The sequence below is a fragment of the Palaemon carinicauda genome, chromosome 28 (assembly GCF_036898095.1).
Source record: "Palaemon carinicauda isolate YSFRI2023 chromosome 28, ASM3689809v2, whole genome shotgun sequence".
NCBI classification, from domain to species: domain Eukaryota; kingdom Metazoa; phylum Arthropoda; class Malacostraca; order Decapoda; family Palaemonidae; genus Palaemon; species Palaemon carinicauda.
Genome location: NC_090752.1, coordinates 43,011,115 through 43,031,761, shown reverse-complemented (window position 1 = coordinate 43,031,761; position 20,647 = coordinate 43,011,115). Strand labels below are relative to the sequence as shown.

Below are 20,647 nucleotides of genomic sequence, written 5' to 3'. Positions count from 1 at the left end.
CCCCTAATCTGGGCGCTCTCAAGAAATGACATTTGACCACCCGCCAAATCAACCAGGATGCGAAAGGCTTCTTAGCCTTCCGTACAACCCAAAAACAAGATTAAAAACATTTCAAGAGACAGATTAAAAGGATATTGGAATTAAGGGAATGTAGTGGCAGAACCCTCACCCACTACTGCACTCGCTGCAACGAATGGACCCAGTGTGTAGCAGTCCTCATAAAGAGTCTGGACATCTTTTAAGTAAAATGACGCGAATACCGACTTGCTTCTCCAAAAGGTCGCGTCCATAATACTTCGCAGAGATCTATTTTGCTTAAAGGCCACGGAAGTTGCTATAGCTCTTACTTCGTGTGTCTTAACTTTAAGCAAGCATCGGTCTGTTTCATTCAAGTGAGAATGAGCCTCTCGGATTAAAAATCTGATAAAATATGACAAGGCATTCTTTGACATAGGTAATGATGGCTTCTTAACTGAGCACCATAAGGCCTCAGATCCACCTCGTAAGGACTTAGTACGAGCTAAGTAGAACTTAAGAGCTCTAACTGGACACAATACTCTTTCAAGTTCGTTGCCTACGATCTCTGACAGGCAAGGTATGTCAAAAGACTTAGGCCAAGGACGAGAAGGCAGTTCATTTTTGGCCAGGAAACCAAGTTGAAGTGAACATGTGGCTTTATCTGTGGAAAAGCCGATGTTCTTACTGAAGGCATGAATTTCACTGACCCTTTTAGCCGAAGCCAAGCACACTAGGAAAAGCGTCTTGAGGGTGAGATCCTTCAGGGAGGCTGAATGTAATGGCTCAAACCTGTCTGACATCAGGAACCTTAGGACCACGTCTAAGTTCCATCCAGGAGTTGCCATACGACGTTCCTTAGAGGTCTCGAAAGACTTAAGGAGATCTTGGAGATCTTTATTGTTGGAAAGATCTAAGCCTCTATGTCGAAAGACCGAAGCCAACATGCTCCTGTAGCCCTTAATAGTGGGTGCTGAGAGGGAGCGAACATTTCTCAGATGTAACAGAAAATCTGCGATTTGGACTACAGAGGTACTGGAAGAGGACACAGATGCTGACTTGCACCAGTCTCGAAAGACTTCCCACTTCGACTGGTATACTTTGATGGTAGAAGCTCTCCTCGCTCTCGCAATCGCACTGGCTGCCTCCTTCGAAAAGCCTCGAGCTCTTGAGAGTCTCTCGATAGTCTGAAGGCAGTCAGACGAAGCGCGGGGAGGCTTTGATGAACATCCTTTACGTGGGGCTGACGTAAGAGATCTACCCTTAGAGGAAGACTCCTTGGAATGTCTACCAGCCATTGAAGTACCTCGGTGAACCACTCTCTCGCGGGCCAGAGGGGAGCAACCAACGTCAATCTTGTCCCTTCGTGAGAGGCGAACTTCTGCAGTACCTTGTTGACTATCTTGAATGGTGGGAATGCATACAAGTCCTGGTGAGACCAGTCCAGTAGAAACGCGTCTATGTGGATCGCCTCTGGATCTGGGACTGGTGAGCAATAGATTGGGAGCCTTTTGGTCAACGAGGTGGCAAAGAGGTCTATGGTGGGTTGACCCCAAGTCGCCCAAAGACTCTTGCACACGTCCTTGTGGAGGGTCCATTCCGTGGGTATCACCTGACCCCTCCGACTGAGACAGTCTGCCAAGACGTTCAAGTCCCCCTGGATAAACCTTGTCAACAGGGAGATGCCTCGATTTTTTTACCATATGAGGAGGTCCCTTGCGATCACGTACAGCGTGTGGGAGTGAGTGCCTCCTTGCTTGGAGATGTATGCCAAAGCTGTGGTGTTGTCTGAATTGACCTCTACCACTTTGTTTCGAAGAATGTTCTCGAAATTCATCAAGGCCAAGTGGACTGCTAATAGCTCCTTGCCGTTGATGTGCATGCTCTTCTGAACTGAGGTCCACAGACCCGAGCATTCCCGACCGTCCAGGGTCGCACCCCAACCCAAATCCGACGCGTCTGAGAACAACACGTGGTTTGGGTTCTTGACTGCTAGGGACAGGCCCTCTCTCAGACTGATATTGCTGTCCCACCAGTTCAGGCATGCTTTTACTGGTTCGGAGACCGGGATTGATACCGTCTCTAAAGTCTTGCCCTTGTTCCAGTGAGAGGCTAAATGGAACTGGAGAGGCCGAAGGTGCAGTCTCCCTAGCTAGACAAACTGCTCCAGGGATGAGAGAGTCCCTACGAGACTCATCCAACTCCTTACTGAACAACGTTCTCTCTTCAGCATTAGTTGGACTTTGAGCAGGGCTTGTTCTATTCGGGTGGCAGACGGAAAAGCCCGAAAAACTAGACTGCGAATCTCCATCCCCAAATATAGAATAGTCTGGGATGGGATCAGTTGGGACTTTTCCAAGTTGACCAAAAGTCCCAACTCCTTGGCCAGACCCAACATCCAATGTAGATCCTGCAGACAGCGATGACTGGACGATGCTCTGAGAAGCCAGTCGTCCAAGTACAGGGAGGCTCGGATTCCCGATAGATGAAGGAATTTTGCCACATTCCTCATGAGCCTCGTAAACACGAGAGGAGCAGGACTGAGGCCAAAGCACAGGGCTCGAAACTGGTACACCACATTCCTGTAAACAAACCTCAGAAACGGTTGGGAATCCGGGTGTATAGGAATGTGGAAGTACGCATCTCGTAGGTCGAGAGAGACCATCCAGTCTCCCTCTCTGACCGCTGCTAAGACGGACTTCGTGGTCTCCATCGTAAATTTTGTTTTCGTAACAAAAACGTTGAGCGCACTGAGTCTAGCACTGGCCTCCAACCTCCTGTATGCTTTGGGACTAGGAAGAGACGGTTGTAAAACCCCGGTGATTGAAGGTCCGAGACTTTCACCACCGCTCCCTTCTCTAGCAACAGAGACACTTCTTGATTTAGGGCTTGTCTCTTTGACTCCTCTCGGTACCTGGGAGAGAGGTCTATGGGAGTTGTTACTAGAGGAGGTTTGCGTACAAACGGTATTTTGTACCCCTCTTTGAGCAACAGAACAGACTCTTGGTCTGCACCCCTCTTCTCCCAGGCCTGCCAGAAGCTGTTCAATCTGGCCCCTACCGCTGTCTGAGGCTGTGGGCAGTCAGACTCTGCCACGGGAGGACTTGGCTCCTCTCTTCTTACCTCTCTTTCCCTCGGCACGAGAGCCTCCCCTGCTGGGAGCTCTGCCACGAAAGGGCGGGATAAATCTAGACGCAGGAGTCTCGATCCTGGGTCTCACAGCAAAGGATGAAGAAGGAGCTCCTTTGCGAGCAGAGGACGCCATCAGGTCATGTGTGTCCTTCTGCACAAGCGAAGCAGCTATATCCTTAACCAGCTGTTGTGGAAACAAGGCAGCCAATAAGGGAGCAAAGAGCAGTTCCGATCTCTGACAGGGAGTAACTCCTGCTGAAAGGAAAGAGCAAAGGGTTTCTCTCTTCTTCAAGACTCCCGACGTAAAGGTGGAGGCGAGCTCATTGGAGCCATCGCGGATGGCTTTGTCCATACAGGACATGATAAGTAAGGATACATCTTGGTCGGCAGACGAGATCTTCCTACTTAATGCTCCTAAAGACCAATCAAGAAAGTTAAAAACTTCAAAGGCCCTGTATACGCCTTTAAGTAGATGGTCAAGGTCCGAGGAGGACCAACAAATCTTCGAGCGTCTCATGGCCAGGCGACGGGGAGAGTCTACGAGGCTTGAGAAGTCACCCTGGGCAGAGGCAGGGACTCCCAAGCCGAGAACTTCTCCCGTGTCATACCAGACGCTCGATCTAGAAGCAAGCTTAGAAGGTGGGAAGGCAAAGGCCGTCTTCCCCAAACTCCTCCTGGTATCCAATCAGTCGCCTAGAAGACGTAAAGCCCTCTTAGAAGAGCGCGAAAGCACTAGCTTAGTAAAGGCAGGCTTGGTAGCAGCTAAGCCTAGAGCAAACTCAGACGGAGGTGAACGAGGAGCAACAGCAACAAAATGATCTGGAAAAAGATCCTTGAAAATCATCATGATCTTCTTAAAATCCATCGAAGGTTGAACAGCCTTAGGTTCTTCTACATCCGACAAAACGTCCAAAGGATTATCATCAGGATGAGGATCAGCAACGTCCTCATCTGAAGGAACCTCGTCCGACAACTGATGAGTCTCGAGCAAGGGAGAGACCTGCCTTGGTGGCAATGCTTGACAAGCAGAGTCCACACGCACAGGAGCATCAGTAGCAGTCCAGGACGCTACGTCATGTAACTGCTTAACGGACTGACTAGCAACAACAACAGGAGCGGGAGGACGCTCGACGTCAACTCGAGACTGCCTTGACTGCCTAGACTGAGCAGTCAAAACAACTCTTGACTGCGGTGCTTGACGCTCAACGTCAAAACAAGTCAACTTCGCTGGTTGGCGAATGTCCTGAACGTCAACACGAGCATGCGGCAGCGTCTGAACGTCCACAAGCGGCTGAAAGTCAACACGGGACTGCATCGAGTGAGGCTCTACGTCACGTGACTGACGTGACTTTGTAACGTCAACGTCAACAGGACGAGCAAAGGCTCGTTTGGGCGGCTGACGGCCAGGATCTCGATCAGCTAAACGGCGAGGATCATCGTGAACCTGCTCAGCAGTATAATCCTCCATAAGAGAGGCAAGCTTATTCTGCATATCTTGCAGTACAACCCATTTAGGATCAACGGGAGTGGGTGCGGTTCGAGACGAGGGTAACGTCTGTGACTGCAAAACATTGCCTACACTAAGACTCTCGGAGCCTGTGTTACGCTTCTGTTTAGGCGGCGAGCAGTCTTCCGATGACTGCACAGGGTCAGAGCTGTCCCAATGGCTACAACCAGGACGCTGGACCTGTCCTGAAGGGACTGACTTTCGCTTTAGGGGTCTCGAAACCTTGCTCCACGGTTTCTTACGCGAGAAGCCTTCGGATGACGAGGAGAAAACCGCCTCGCTCGTCTTATGGTAGGGGCGGTCTTGACGAGACACGCCCGAAACCATAGAGGGAACGTCTGTCCGTTGGTTAAAGCCTCTCGAACCCATAAGTCCTACGACATTACTTCTCCCTGGTGCATGGGAGCTTGCAAGAGGTCTCGGACTAGGCGAACGACAGGCACGAACAGACGAACCCTCGGTCGCAACACTGATAACACTTTGCGCACTAATCACTTTATCCCCACGATTTTCTAATGTGGCACTCTGACACTTTAACTCTTTTACATCCGCCATGAGTTGATTACGGTCCGTAGCTAAAGATTCAACTCTCTCGCCCAAAGCTTGAATGGCACGTAACATATCCCGCATTGATGGTTCATGAGTGCTAGTAGAAGGTTCAGGCACAACTACTACTGGGGAAGGATTAGGTTCAGGGGCATGGGAGGAGGAAAATTCTAATGATCTAGAGGAACTTCTCCTCACCCTATTTCTCTCTAGCTTACGAGAATACTTATCAAACTCTAGCCAGTCGAATTCCGAAAGTACCACGCACTCATCACACCGATCTCCTAATTGACAGGTTTTACCCCGACAATTAGAACACACAGTATGTGGGTCGAGAGAGGCCTTTGGAAGACGTTTGTTACAATCCCTAGCATTACATTTACGAAATTTAGGAATTGGAGAAGGGTCAGCCATTTTGAAAAGTCAAAGAAAGTCCAAAAACAATCCAAAGTCATCAACAATTAAATCTATCCAAAAAAAGAGTTCAAGAGTTTAAATTGAAGATAAAAACACCTGCACTGCGAAAGCTCAAAACCAAAAAGAAGTACTTCACCAAGACTGTTGAAAAACTCCAGGTTAACAGCGAGTAATGGAATCAACTTGTCGACAAGACCGACAGAGAAGAACTGGAGCTGTTTACATATATATGCGGTATCTGGCCGATAGTTGGCGCTGGTGGGCACACCCGCAACCTTCATAGCGATCGCTCGCGAGTTTTTGTGTTTTTCTGTCGAGCCGCCGGAGACGTCAGCTATTATATATTCACCGGCTAAGTTTAATATTTAAAATTATAACTCTGAAAGGCATAGAGGAATGTATGTTTTTTAATACAACAAATATTTGCTGTGTTATTTTTTAATATATAGTATTTCTAAAGTTTCTTTTCTTGAGAGATAAAAATTTATTTCTGTGAAAGAAAGAAAGTATATTTTCCTAAATCGGTAAAACAGCATTTCAACAAATACTGTATACATTGTGGTATCATCAATGGGCAAGTTACACAAGATCAACAGATAGTTTGAACATCATTCAATTTGGAAAGTTAATCCAAACCGACCTTAGAAAAATTATTGAGTATCTATTATCTTCAACTCATTTGTCAACCAAGTGTAAATTCACATTTAACAGCATTAACTAATACAATACATGTTATAATGTAGGGTCTCTATATCTAGGGAAATAAACACACTAAAAAAACTCTTAACTGTCAGATTTGACAACACTAAAGTAAAGAAAACTTTTTAATGTAGAAGAACAAAACAGTTCTAATACAGTATGAGAAAATAAATAGAGCTGATCATGCAATTTTTTTCAATATCTATTATCATTAAAAATTGAACAAAAACAAATCACATTTTCTAAGCTTGAAATGATTAGCAGAGGATTTCTATTTAAGGTAAATTTTTTAATATTCAATTTAATTTCCATACTCACCTGGGTTTCATTGTGCTTCCCTGCCACACTCATCCTTTTTAAACTCTAAAATTAAAGAATTATAACAATTCTCTCTCTACTTCACTCCAATTGCTTTCTCTCCCTAGTATGTTACAGTTCGGGACGTTATCTGTGACACTTCATGATACACAATATCGATTTGGAGGCGCTTCATATTTGAAAGTCAAATTTATACCTAAAGGAACTTTTGATATAACCAATTAGGGGGAGGTGAGAGATTAGGTGAACCTCGGGTAAGTTCTGAAATAAATTTTATTACTAAAATTGTTAACTTGAAAAAAATTTATCTGGGTTCCCTTATTAAATCCCACTTTCTTATAGAGGTGGGCAAGGAAAAAAACCTTAAAGAAACAAGCCTAAATCTAAAAACTATAAACCTGAAATAGATCATCTTTATACTTCAACAATATATATAAGGCTTCACAGAATAAAATCACTTCAGCTAAAACCTTTTTCATTCTCAATACACCCCGATTCCAGTGAGAAAAACTAAAACGAATCTCTGCAGGGGCAGGAAAGCAACTGCAACTTTCAACCTATCCTATAACTAATGCAAAATTACCCAATACACACCTAAAGAACCAGTTAAACTAGAACAGCCGTTGCTGCCATTACAAGACCTAATGCCCAGCAACTTTAATAAGAAAACCAGGCTCCTTCACGTAGTGTTTGGCTAACATGGATCGGGTACACCATTGAGCTGAAGCCAAGATCTTTGAAAGAAATTCAGAGAAACATTATGAGAAGTATCATAAATCTTAATATCATGAACCCTAACTTTCAAGTCCTTAACTTGTCATGCACTTTCACCAATAAACCTTTAAGGATGAACATAACATTCTTTGATAGGTTTTCAAAACCCACAAATTAATTAGTGACTTTTTTCCTGATACAATCTTTGTAGATGAATCTTTCGCAGGATAACTGGACAGAAACCCATCTCCTGAATCCTTACTCACTTTCTGACAACCTGGTTATACGGACAAATTTAGCAATGTAGAAGAGACTCTTTAGCTATGGTAAGCAGCTCTTCTAGGACACTCCGAAATTAAACCATTGTTCTCTATTCTTGGGTAGTGGCATAGCCTCTGTACCATGGTCTTCCACTGCCTCGGGGTACGGTTCACTTGCTTGAGGTTACACTCAGCCACACCATCTCCAAAATAATCTTAGAGATACCGGTGGAAAAAGGGGGTGTTTCTTGAAGAGTTTTAAGTTTTTTGGAATAGAAATATGCACTGGAACATTAGTTTGCCAAATTATATTAATCATAGCTACACAATCAATTTCACAAGGAGTAAGTAAAGTGGCAGGGATGAATGACTCATTAACTTAGATCCTTCAAGCACAAAAAATATTGTAATTAGAGAAATAAATTTAGTCTTATTCTCGGCCGTTCAACTAGTTCTCATTTAACACCTAAAATTATATATCTTCTTGGCCCTTAAACTTTGTAAAAAATTATAAATTAATCTCATCAACAGCAAAGCCCAAATTTTTGGAAATGGCCTGTAAGTTACTCATATTCTTTACCAATGCCAAATGAAGGAGTCTTGGTTGCAAGATCCCTGAATGAAAATCTTTAAAATTGTTCATACTGTGGACTGCATCTAAATCCCAATGAAGTGACCTAATGACAAGAAGTTTTTCAGTATTAAAAACCTTAAAACAAAGAGGATAAACCTAATCTACTATGCCTGAGGATGGTATTAAACTGTGGGCTTTAGCAGTTAAAATAAAGGATGTATATCATGTAAAAAGAAATGTAAAATTTAACAATATTGTCTAAACTGGTCTTGGTGACCAGAATTCCTCTAAATTTGCATCAACCAAAATAAACTTACTATTTCCTTTGGTATAAATAATTAGTGGATTGTCTTTTAGAAGCTAAAACAGACAATCTACAGTGAAAGAAAACTCTTGCTCTCTCAAGATACACTGGATAGTCTCCCTGCAGTTAACTGAAGCATTTGGGGGCTTGACTGCATCACTTGTGATAAAGAGGTTCTCTGAGAACATCGATCTTGCAAGGCAGTCTTTTTAGGAACTGTGAAACAAGAAGTCAGAGATCCGAGAATAACTGCTGTTCGAAGATATTAGGAATGCATTTAGAAGAAAGTAATAAAGTATTTAGAAGAAAGTAATAAAGTACAGGCCCACCAAATCCTGTAATATGGTATCTACTCTCCATGCCAACAAGATCTTAGACTGGGGAACATAACACTACCATTTTCCTGTTGGGGAGGTCACACACACTTCTATTATTGGCTTTTCCCACCAGCTCCAAATCTCTCGATAGGCCAATGGGTTAAGAAACCACTTATTTGGAAGTACTTGCCATTTCCTGTAGAGGTTGCTGTGGCCTGATTGGTAACGACTCTGCCTGGTGTTTGCCAGTCGGGGGTTCGAGTCCCGCTCAGACTCGTTAATGCCATTAATGTCTGCAACCTTACCGTCCTTGTGAGCTAAGGTTGGGGGGTTTGGGGGAGCCTATAGGTGTATCTGCTGAGTCATCAGCAGCCACTGCCTAGCCCTCCCTGGTCCTAGCTTGGGTGGAGAGAAGGCTTGGGCGCTGATCATATAATACATGGTTAGTCTCTAGGGCATTGTCCTGATTGCTAGGGCAATGGCACTGTCCCTTGCCTCTGCCATTCATGAGCGACCTTTAAACCTTTAAACTATTAAGCTAGAATATTAATTTTCCCAGGGGATGAACTGCAGCAGCAGCTAGATATCCCCTCATTTCTGTCCATGACCATAACTCCTTTGCTACATGAAGTAAGATCCAAACCTAGTCTATACCTTTTTGTATGCATACTAGAGCTGTCTTCTTGTACATAAAAACTGTAACATTTCCAAATCACCAAAGGTTCTCAAGAGTGAATTGACTTGAACACTTCTAAAGGGTCCAGGGAGATCATGAGAAGGGGCAAGTTCTTGTTTTGTTCAGTTCCCTGCAATGTGAAGGTAATTTAAAAGAAGTCCCATCCTTCCTTGGAAGCATTGCTGGAGGGAAATATCAGGAACTCTTATCTCTAAAGTGAAAAACATGACAATGGTTCCCCCACCATTTGACTAGGTCTAACTGATTCTGCATAGGGGGAACATATGTTTAGTCACATTGGATCACCTGTTTCAATGATATTCAAAATAAAATTTAAAACTCTCTCCTTGGCCTCCCTTCACTTTGAATTTCTATAAGGAGGCCATAGTTCCTAGAAATTTCCTTCACTTGTGCTCTTTAAGATGAATCCTCACTTTGCAATTCTTCAACAACTTCAGAAATAATCACGCTCTTTCCTCCAATGGCAAAGTACCAAAAGGAACTAAAGCTATCCTAAATTCTAAAAATACAGCACTGTATACTAACCACAACTATAAGGCTCAGATACTGGAGTAACAAAAATAAATTCATTAAGCGTATTGGCAGCCTTAAAATATATTCACATTTGGTCATCTATATACCAAGGCACTTCCCCCAATTTTGAGGGGTAGCCGACATCAAACAAATGAAAAAAAATGGGAAGTTTCCTATTTATGCTCCTCCCAGCCTGACGAGGGACTCTACTGAGTACGGCTGGTACTGCTAGGGTGCCACAGCCAACCCTCCCCCGTTATCCCCTACAGATGAAGCTTCATAATGCTGAATCCCCTACTGCTGCTACCTCCGCGGTCATCTAAGGCGCGGCCGGGCCTACCGGAACTTCGTCACAATCGCTCGCCATTTATTCCTATTTCTAGCACGCTCTCTTGCCTCTCTCACATCTATCCTCCTATCACCTAGAGATTTCTTCACACCATCCATCCACCTAAACCTTGGCCTTCCTCTTGTAATTCTCCCATCAACTCTTGTATTCATCACCTTCTTTAGCAGACAACCATTTTCAATTCTCTCAATATGGCCAAACCACCTCAACACAATCACATTCACTCTGGCTGCCAAATCATTTCTTACACCCATTCTCACCCTCACTTCTTCGTTCCTAACCCTATCTACTCGAGATATACCAGCCATACTCCTCAGACATTTCATCTCAAACACATTCAATTTCTGTCTCTCCGTCACTTTCATTTCCCACAACTCCGATCCATACATCACAGTTGGTAAAATTACTTTCTCATACAGAACTCTCTTTGCATTCATGCCTAACCCTCTATTCTTTACCACTCCTTTCACTGCCCCAAACACTTTGCATCCTTCATTCACTCTCAGATATACATCTGCTTCCACTCCGACATTTGCTGCAACAACAGACCCAAAGTACTTATAAACAGCCATTTTCTGTTTTCATAATTTCTACGCTGTAAAAGGTCTGATACACTGCCAGACAAAAGATTATGCCTTTTAGAAGCTTCCTTATAGGCTAGAGTCAATTTTGTCCACACATATATACCCTGAATTTCCTTATCTCAGCCATAGCGACAACTGAAATCATAACTTGAGAAAAATCATCAATACTTATGTTTATATTCATATTTTATTGTTTTCTAGAGGATACGTTGGGCAACAATAACAATGTGTGTGAGAGCACGTGTTCCGATTAATAAACAACCTTCCTGTTCAGTGCATTACCTGTTGCAACCCTTGAGCACACTATTGACTATATTACTAGCTGATTGATACCATTCCTAAGGGACTCTGCAGGGTATGGGTATAAAACTAACAATAAAAAAGAATGACAGAGAAAGAGGATGTCTAAATATAAGACAAAAAAGAAAAAATGAAACTACGAAAAGAAGGTGAAGACTATAAATCAGGAGCCTTCTAAAGCAACTGAACCTGGCAACAATGAGTAGTTGGCAACTATGAAAAGCCCATATAAGATTTTATTATTACCGGTAATTTTAGCATATCATAAGAGGGTATAATATATCTTTTGAAAGAATGGGACCAGGATCCTTGTAGCTATCACCTAAGAGCTCTATCAGTGAAGGCAAGTAGACAAATCTTTAAATGAGTTTTTCTCAAAACATTATTTTTTTCCTTTCAAATTCTATCTACATTTGTTTTAAAGATTCAAAAACCTTTATAATGCCTGATTGTGGTGTATTTCAAGAAATTAATTTTGAATCTAATCCTCGCTTTTTTTTATCTATGTAATACTGTACTGTAAAATTTTGATGTAAAAAAAATAATAAAAAAAATACATTTCAGTGCTTTGTAAAGTTATTGTTTGCATTCTGTATATCTTATACTCACTAATAAATAGTGATATATTTATTTTTTTTCATAAAATGAGGAAGAGATTTTGAAAAACATGGAATAAAACAAAAAAAAAACTAAATTAATTAAAAAACTATTTGCTCAATTCAGGTAAAATTTAAGGAAATACTTTGTTATAAACACAATCAAACTGTGAATCCCAAAACTGTCGTTCAAAAATAATTTCCGAGCCCGCCGATGCCCTCAAGTACATCGCAGTTTCGAGATGTATTTCTATGCTAATGCTATATTATACATTCATAACAACACAAGAGTAACTTATTTCCGAAAGTCGTGAAAGAGCCGAACCGTGACTTGCCAGTTCTGGCTAATGTTCAATACAAGGCTATCCAATCAATAACTTCATCCCCAGGTTGGCTAAAAAGCTATGGCTCATAAATACAATTATTTAAGAGAAGCCTTAGCCAGTTTTCAGTCCGAGTAGGACCAATCAATTGCTCACTGTGCAACACGAGTAACTGTAAAACTGGCCACGCTCGCTTTACTGATACTGAAGGGACCCGTTCGTGGGAGTGTGACGCCTCTACCTCTTGAAGGAGGACAGCGAAGTCCCATGGAACCTTTAGGAAAAGGAGCTCCTACATGAACATCTTAGTCATCTTCTCACGGAGGAAACGTTCAATGAAGGGAATGGAGAAAGGAGAAAAGTTTGGAGGGGGAAGAAGAGAGAGGATGAACAATCCTTCCTCTAACCGACCATTCTTCCTTGCTGTCACAAAAGGGTCAAGGTCTGGGCGACCAATAAAACATATGCTCTAAGGATGAAACTATAAGTGCTTCCTCCACCTACCGCAACACAAAACACTCAACTATGGGTTTTACTACAAGGGGAACACTGAGACTATTAACTGACACTGCAACACAAAGAGCACTATCTTGGGAACACTGTGGGCAACAGCTGAGAACGCTTCCAAATAATGTTTAATATCAGGCTCCCAGGTACAAGCGATACTTGGTCCAAATCGGGCAATTCACTTCCGAGGTAAGGAAACTACCATGAAGCAAGAGAAGTTACTGTAAATATATAGCATCACCCAGCCAATCTTGTTTATCATGGAGCATAATAGATGGCATCCCAAACTATAACATACTTAGGGGCCAAGCCAATTCAGAGTGGTGGAGAAGGCAACAAGAGTGGTGGGGAAGGCAACTGGAACAAGAGATTGAGGGAGAGAGAAAATTATTTTAATCTTTTAATGTTAAGAGGTCGAAAAGTAGAGGAATTAAACAGGGAAGCTCAGTGAACACAGGTAGGACTCACTGAAATTATGGAGTTCAAGAAGTTTAAACAATTAGTGAGGAACAGAGCAAAAGAGTCTAAATTTAAAGATGAAAAAAGAGCAGTTAGGAGTCCAAAATATAAATAGTGAATGTCATTTGAAAAGTATCTAACAAATGTAAATCATCATTAAATACTGTAGGTATTAATACCAGAGTACAGATTCAGTGTTTCTGAAAATCACTGGGCTGACAAAAAGGATTTGCTGTGGAATTGAAGATAGATATTATTTAGTAAACTGAATTTCAAAAGTTTTACAGGAGAATAATTCTAAGCAAATGAAGATTCTGACTAAATCTCCTTTAATGATGTATATCTAAAGTTTGCCATTCACTGTTGGTAGAAGTTTGGACATTCACATAAAATGTGTGACTGTTAATGTTGACCAGTATTCCTTGCATATAGGAACTGAATTTTGTGAGTTACTCATTAAATATCCATAGGTTAAATGAATGTGGCCCAATAGAACAGGATATAACCACAGTACTAAAACACTATCTTTTTGTTTAAAAAATTCAACTATCCAATGATGAGTTTAATATGTTTAATCTATTGTTGTCAGATTTGCTATTCCTAAAATCTGCCATCCATTATAGCTGAAGGGCTTTAGAGCTGTTAAAAATGTCACTGACGGGAATAATTAGCTTTGATCTGGCATTGATACAGTAATTGTCATTGTGGATGCTTCACTAGCATCTTCCTTTCCCTTTTATGCCCTCATGGCCAGGAATAAAAAATATTTCACCATATATATTAGCTTCATAAAATTCTATAAAGAAAGCTATTAATTAAACTTGGGATTTTTTTCCAAAAGACTTAAGTTTTAAGAAATCACATATAAGCAAAATTTTATCAACAATTTCCATAAGACTTCTATAGCATTGCAAGACTGCTGTCCATTAGTACCACCAAAATACTTTTAACAATATCTTATACTGTACCTTTTGTTCTAAGATTAATTTATCTTCTTGAGATTTTGCAGATAGCAAATGAGCTCTATGACATTCTTGTTCTGCTTCGGATGCTTTTTGAGTTAATAATATAGTTTCTTCTTCAGCAATACGTGACTTCTCTACCAAGAGCTCTGCCGTTTCCTCAGATCTAGAAAAAAAAAATTATTTTTAGCACAAAATGAGTTTAATCATACATACTCATCAACTCTTCTTTGCCTTACTCAAGTGAACAGGAAATATCCAAACAAACACACTGCTTGTAGAGTAGAACCTCGGGTTACAAGTATCTGAATACAAGCAAATTGGAATGCAAGCATACAAACTTGAAATGGGTTACAAGTATTGCATTAGGGTTGTGGTGGCCTATTGGAAATGACCCTGCCTGGTGATCGCTGGACTGGGGTTTGAGTCACGCTCAAACTCGTTAGTTTCTTTAGTGTCTGCAACCTCACCATCCTTGTGAGCTAAGGATGAGGTTTTGGGAGAGTCTATTGGTCTACCTGCTGAGTCATCAGCAGCCATTGCCAGGGCCTCCCTGGTCTTAGCTTGGATGGAGAGGGGTCTTGGGCACTGATATGTAATATGGTCAGTCTCTAGAGCATTGTCCTGTTTGCTAGGGCAATGTCACCATCCCTTGTCTCTGTCATTCATGAGCAGCATTTAATTGGTCAGCAAAGAAAAATTTTGTGCCATATGGGCACTTTTCGTAAACATGTACAAATGAAACTACCATATGATGTGTAGAAAGTAGTCACGAGGGGCCTACATGCCACCCACACAGTGTTCACATGGCTCATTTCCCAGCCATTTTAAAGACAATTCAAAAGCTATCTTCTCTAGAAAGACTCCAAATCCATAGCAGTCTTCTTTAGAAAGGCTCCTTGTGAAAACTGAACATAAGTGTTAAAAAAACAAGTACCCAGAAAGCATAAATATAACATTTGAAAGTAATTTGTATTTTTCCTAACGATAGAAACCTGTACCTATTTACAGTATAGGGATTATCTTTCCGCCAAGCTAGAAGACCAGCCATAAAGACTTTTAAGTGAGGCGGCTATTACCGAACCTGCTAGCTAGTAGCAGGTAGCAGGTTGGCCAAGGCACCAGCCACCCATTGAGATACTACTGCTAGAGTTATTTGGTTCTTTGACTGGCCAGACAGTCCCACATTGCATCCCTCTGACTGTTTACAGCTCATTTCGTCTTTGCTGACACGTACACAGAATAGTCTGGCCTATTCTTTACACATTCTCCGCTTTCCTCGTACACTTGACAACACTGAAATTTCCAAACAATTCTTCTTCTCTCAAGAGGTTAACTCATCATCACCTACTCCTATGCCTATTAATAAAGGGCCTCAAGAGGTTAACTACTGCACTGTAATTGTTCAGTAGCTACTTTCCTCTTGGTATGGGTAGACGAGAGACTCTAGCTATGGCAAGCACCTCTTCTAGAAGAACACTCCAAAATCAAACCATTGTTCTCTAGTCTTTGGTAGTGCTATAGTCTCTCTACTATGGTCTTCCACTGTCTTGGGTTAAAGATCTCTTGCTTGAGGGTACACTATAGCACACTATTCTATCTTGTATCACTTCCTCTTGTTATTTTAAAGTTTTTATCCTCTTGTTATTTTAATGTTTTCATAGTTTATATATGAAAGATTCATTTTAATATTGTTTTAAACTTCTCTTGTAGTTTTCCTTATTCCCTTTCCTCACTGGGCTATTTTCCCTGTTGGAGCCCTTGGGCTTATAGCATCACTCTTTTCCATCTAGAGTTGTAACTTAACAAGTAGTAGTAGTAGTAGTAATAATAATAATAATAATAATAATAATAATAATAATAATAATAATAATAATAATAATATCCACTCTAGCTTCCAACTCATTTCTTACACCCGTTCTCACCCTCACTACTTCTTTCCTAATCCTATCTACTCGAGATACACCAACCATACTCCTTAGAAACTTCATCTCAAACACATCCTATTTCTGTCTCTCCGTCACTTTCATTCCCCACAACTCCGATCCATACATCACAGTTGGTACAATCACTTTCTCATACAGAACTCTCTCTACATTCATGCCCAACCCTCTATTCTTTACCACTCCCTTCACAGCACCCAACAATTTGCATCATTCATTCACTCTCACGTACATCTGCTTCCACTCCACCATTTGCGGCAACAACAGACCCCAAGTGCTTAAACTAATCCACCTCCTCAAGTAACTCTCCATTCAACATGACATTCAACCTCGCATCACCTTCCCTTCTCGTACATCTCTTAACCTTACTCTTACCCACATTAACTCTCAACTTCCTTCTCTCACATACCTTTCCAAATTCTGTCCCTAATCAGCCAAGCTTCTCTTCCGAGTCTGCAACCAGTATAGTATCATCCACAAACAACAACTGATTTATCTCCGATTCATGATCATTCTCGTCTTATCAGTGTCAATCCTCGTCCAAGCACTCGAGCATTCACCTCTCTCACCACTCCATCAACATACAAGTTAAACAACCATGGCGACATCACACATCCCTGTCTCATCCCCACTCTCACAGGAAACCAATCGCTCACTTCATTTCCTATCCTAACACACACTTTACTACCTTTGTAGAAACTTTTCACTGCTTGCAACAACCTTCCACCAATTCCATATAACCTCATTACATTCCACATTGCTTCCCTATCAACTCTATCATACGATTTCTCCAGATCCATAAACACAACATACGCCTCCTTACCTTTTGCTAAATATTTCTAGCATATCTGCCTAACTGTAAAAATCTGATTCATACAACCCCTACCTCTTCTAAAACCACCCTGTACTTCTAAGATTGCATTCTCTGTTTTATCCTTAATCCTATTAATCAGTACTCTACCTTACACTTTTCCAACTACAGTACACTCAAAAAATTAATACCCCTTGAATTACAACACTCATGCACATCTCCCTTACCCTTATATAGTGGTACAATACATGTACAAACCCAATCTACTGGTACCATTGACAACATAAAACACACATCAAACAATCTTACCAACCACTGAAGTACAGCCACACCCCCTTCCTTCAACATCTCGGCTCTCACACCATCCATACCAGGTGCTTCTCCTACTCTCGATGCCCTCAAGTGCCCCCCCCCCCCCCCCCCACAAAGAAGTGCCTTAATCTGTCATTATTTCTTTTAACAGGTAATGACAGCAAGACCCTACACCCAGTAGGGAGACAAGTAGAGGTACAATAATAGGAAGAATATAACATGATCCTGCACCTTTTTATGTTGCTAGTCAGCCTGGTGAAGACTGTTAAAATGTTATTTTTATAATAAAATAAATTTTTGAATATACTTACCCGGTGATTATATAAGCTGCAGCTCTGCTGCCCGACAGAAAAACTCTACGCTCGAAATCCGCCAGCGATCGCTATGCAGGTAGGGGGTGTACTTCAACAGCGCCATCTGTCGAGCAGGTACTCAGTACTCAATGTAAACACAGAACTCAATTTTCTCCTCGGTCCACTGGGTCTCTATTGGGGAGGAAGGGAGGGTCCTTTAATATATAATCACCGGGTAAGTATATTCAAAAATTTATTTTATTATAAAAATAACATTTTTCAATATTAAACTTAGCCGGTGATTATATAAGCTGATTCACACCCAGGGGGGTGGGTAGAGACCAGCATTAATTGTTTACATTATTATGAGCTAAGGATTTCGTATTTCATTTTAGCAGTTATTCAAAATAACAAACATAAAATAAATAAGTACCTGGTAAGGAAGTCGACTTGAACAATTACTCTGCCTTTTTAAAGTACGTCTTCCTTACGGAGCCTCGCGATCCTCTTAGGATGCTGAGCGACTCCTAGGAGCTGAAGTATCAAGGGTTGCAACCCATACTACAGGACCTCATCAAAACCTCTAATCTAGGCGCTTCTCAAGAAAAGAATTTGACCACCCGCCAAATCAACCAGGATGCGAAAGGCTTCTTAGCCTTCCGGACAACCCAAAAACAACAATAAAAAACATTTCAAGAGAAAGATTAAAAAGGTTATGGAATTAGGGGAATGTAGTGGTTGAGCCCTCACCCACTACTGCACTCGCTGCTACGAATGGTCCCAGGGTGTAGCAGTTCTCGTAAAGAGACTGGACATCTTTAAGATAAAAAGACGCGAACACTGACTTGCTTCTCCAATAGGTTGCGTCCATTATACTCTGCAGAGATCTATTTTGTTTAAAAGCCACTGAAGTAGCGACAGCTCTAACTTCATGTGTCTTTACCTTCAGCACAGCATGGTCTTCTTCATTCAGATGGGAATGAGCTTCTCGTATCAACAGTCTGATATAATAGGAAACTGCATTCTTTGACATAGGTAAAGAAGGTTTCTTAATAGAACACCATAAAGCTTCTGACTGTCCTCGTAAAGATTTAGTTCGTCTTAAATAGAACTTAAGAGCTCTAACAGGGCATAAGACTCTTTCTAGTTCATTTCCAACCATATTTGAAAGGCTTGGAATGTCGAACGATTTCGGCCAAGGGCGAGAAGGTAGCTCGTTTTTGGCTAGAAAACCAAGCTGTAAAGAACATGTAGCCGTTTCAGATGAAAATCCGATGTTCCTGCTGAAGGCGTGAATCTCACTGACTCTTTTAGCTGTGGCTAAGCAAACCAGGAAAAGTGTCTTTAAAGTGAGATCTTTAAAGGAGGCTGATTGTAGTGGCTCGAACCTTTCTGACATCAGGAATCTTAGTACCACGTCTAAATTCCATCCAGGTGTAGCCAAACGACGCTCCTTCGTGGTCTCAAAAGACTTAAGGAGGTCCTGTAGATCTTTGTTGTTGGAAAGATCTAAGCCTCTGTGACGGAAGACTGTTGCCAACATGCTTCTGTAACCTTTGATAGTGGGAGCTGAAAGGGATCTTTCTTTCCTCAGGTATAATAGGAAGTCAGCTATTTGGGTTACAGAGGTACTGGTCGAGGATACTGATACCGACTTGCACCAATTTCGGAAGACTTCCCACTTCGACTGGTAGACTCTAAGAGTGGATGTCCTCCTCGCTCTAGCAATCGCCCTGGCTGCCTCCTTCGAAAAGCCTCTAGCTCTAGAGAGTCTTTCGATAGTCTGAAGGCAGTCAGACGAAGAGCGTGGAGGTCTGGGTGTACCTTCTTTACGTGTGGCTGACGTAGAAGGTCCACTCTTAGAGGAAGAGTTCTGGGAACGTCCACCAGCCATTGAAGTACCTCGGTGAACCATTCTCTCGCGGGCCAGAGGGGAGCAACCAACGTCAACCTTGTCCCTTCGTGAGAGGCGAACTTCTGCAGTACCTTGTTGACAATCTTGAACGGGGGGAATGCATAAAGGTCTAGATGTGACCAATCCAGTAGAAAGGCATCTATATGAACTGCTGCTGGGTCCAGGATCGGTGAGCAATATATTGGGAGCCTCTTGGTCATCGAGGTTGCGAAGAGATCTATGGTAGGTTGGCCCCATGTGGCCCATAGTCTCTTGCACACATCCTTGTGTAGGGTCCATTCTGTTGGGATGATTTGACCCTTCCGACTGAGGCAATCCGCCATGACATTCATATTGCCTTGTATGAACCTCGTTACTAGAGAAAGGTTTAGATCTCTTGACCAGGTGAGGAGGTCCCTTGCGATCTCGTACAACGTCATAGAATGGGTCCCTCCTTGCTTGGAGATGTACGCCAAGGCCGTGGTGTTGTCCGAGTTCACCTCCACCACTTTGCCTTGAAGGAGGGACTTGAAGCTTTTCAAGGCCAGATGAACTGCCAGTAGCTCCTTGCAGTTGATATGTAACGTTCTTTGATTCGAGTTCCACGTTCCCGAGCATTCCCGACCGTCTAGTGTCGCACCCCAGCCCGTGTCCGATGCGTCCGAGAAGAGAACGTGGTTGGGGGTCTGAACAGCCAGGGGCAGACCCTCTCTGAGGTTGATACTGTCCTTCCACCAAGTCAGTGCTGACTTCATCTCTTCGGAAATGGGGATCGAGACCGCTTCTAGCGTCTTGTCCTTTTTCCAGTAAACAGCTAGATGAAATTGAAGGGGACGGAGGTGTAGTCTCCCTAACGAAACGAACTGTTCCAGGGATGATAGCGTCCCTATCAGACTCATCCACTGTCTGACTGAACATCGTTTCTTCTTTAGCATGTTCTGGATGCATACCTGGGCTTGACTTGTTCTGGGGGCCGACGGAAAAGCCCGAAAAGCTTGACTGTGAATCTCCATCCCTAAGTACACTATAGTTTGGGATGGGACCAGTTGGGACTTTTCCATATTGACCAGGAGACCCAATTCCTTGATCAGATCTAGAGTCCACTTTAGATTCTCCAGACAGCGACGACTGGAAGACGCTCTTAGAAGCCAGTCGTCCAAATAGAGGGAGGCTCTGATATCCGCTAAATGCAGGAATTTGGCAATATTCCTCATCAGCCTCGTAAATACAAGAGGAGCCGTGCTTAGGCCAAAGCACAGGGCTTGAAATTGGTAGACAACCTTGTTGTAAATGAATCTCAG

General features: G+C 42.3%; 1 protein-coding gene across 4 annotated transcripts in view; it reads right to left on the bottom strand.

The window, feature by feature from the left end:
- Mer (ezrin/radixin/moesin family protein merlin) overlaps positions 1–20,647 on the bottom strand; it is a 91,625-nt gene that overhangs the window by 24,582 nt on the left and 46,396 nt on the right. For all 4 annotated transcript variants that reach the window (XR_011040252.1, XM_068351888.1, XM_068351887.1 and 1 more), the window contains exon 8: positions 14,100–14,259. Coding sequence is in view for 3 of the 4 variants with exons in the window: in XM_068351888.1 (XP_068207989.1) it covers positions 14,100–14,259 (160 nt within the window). In the remaining variant the exon portion in view is untranslated. The remainder of the gene's footprint in view (positions 1–14,099; positions 14,260–20,647) is intronic.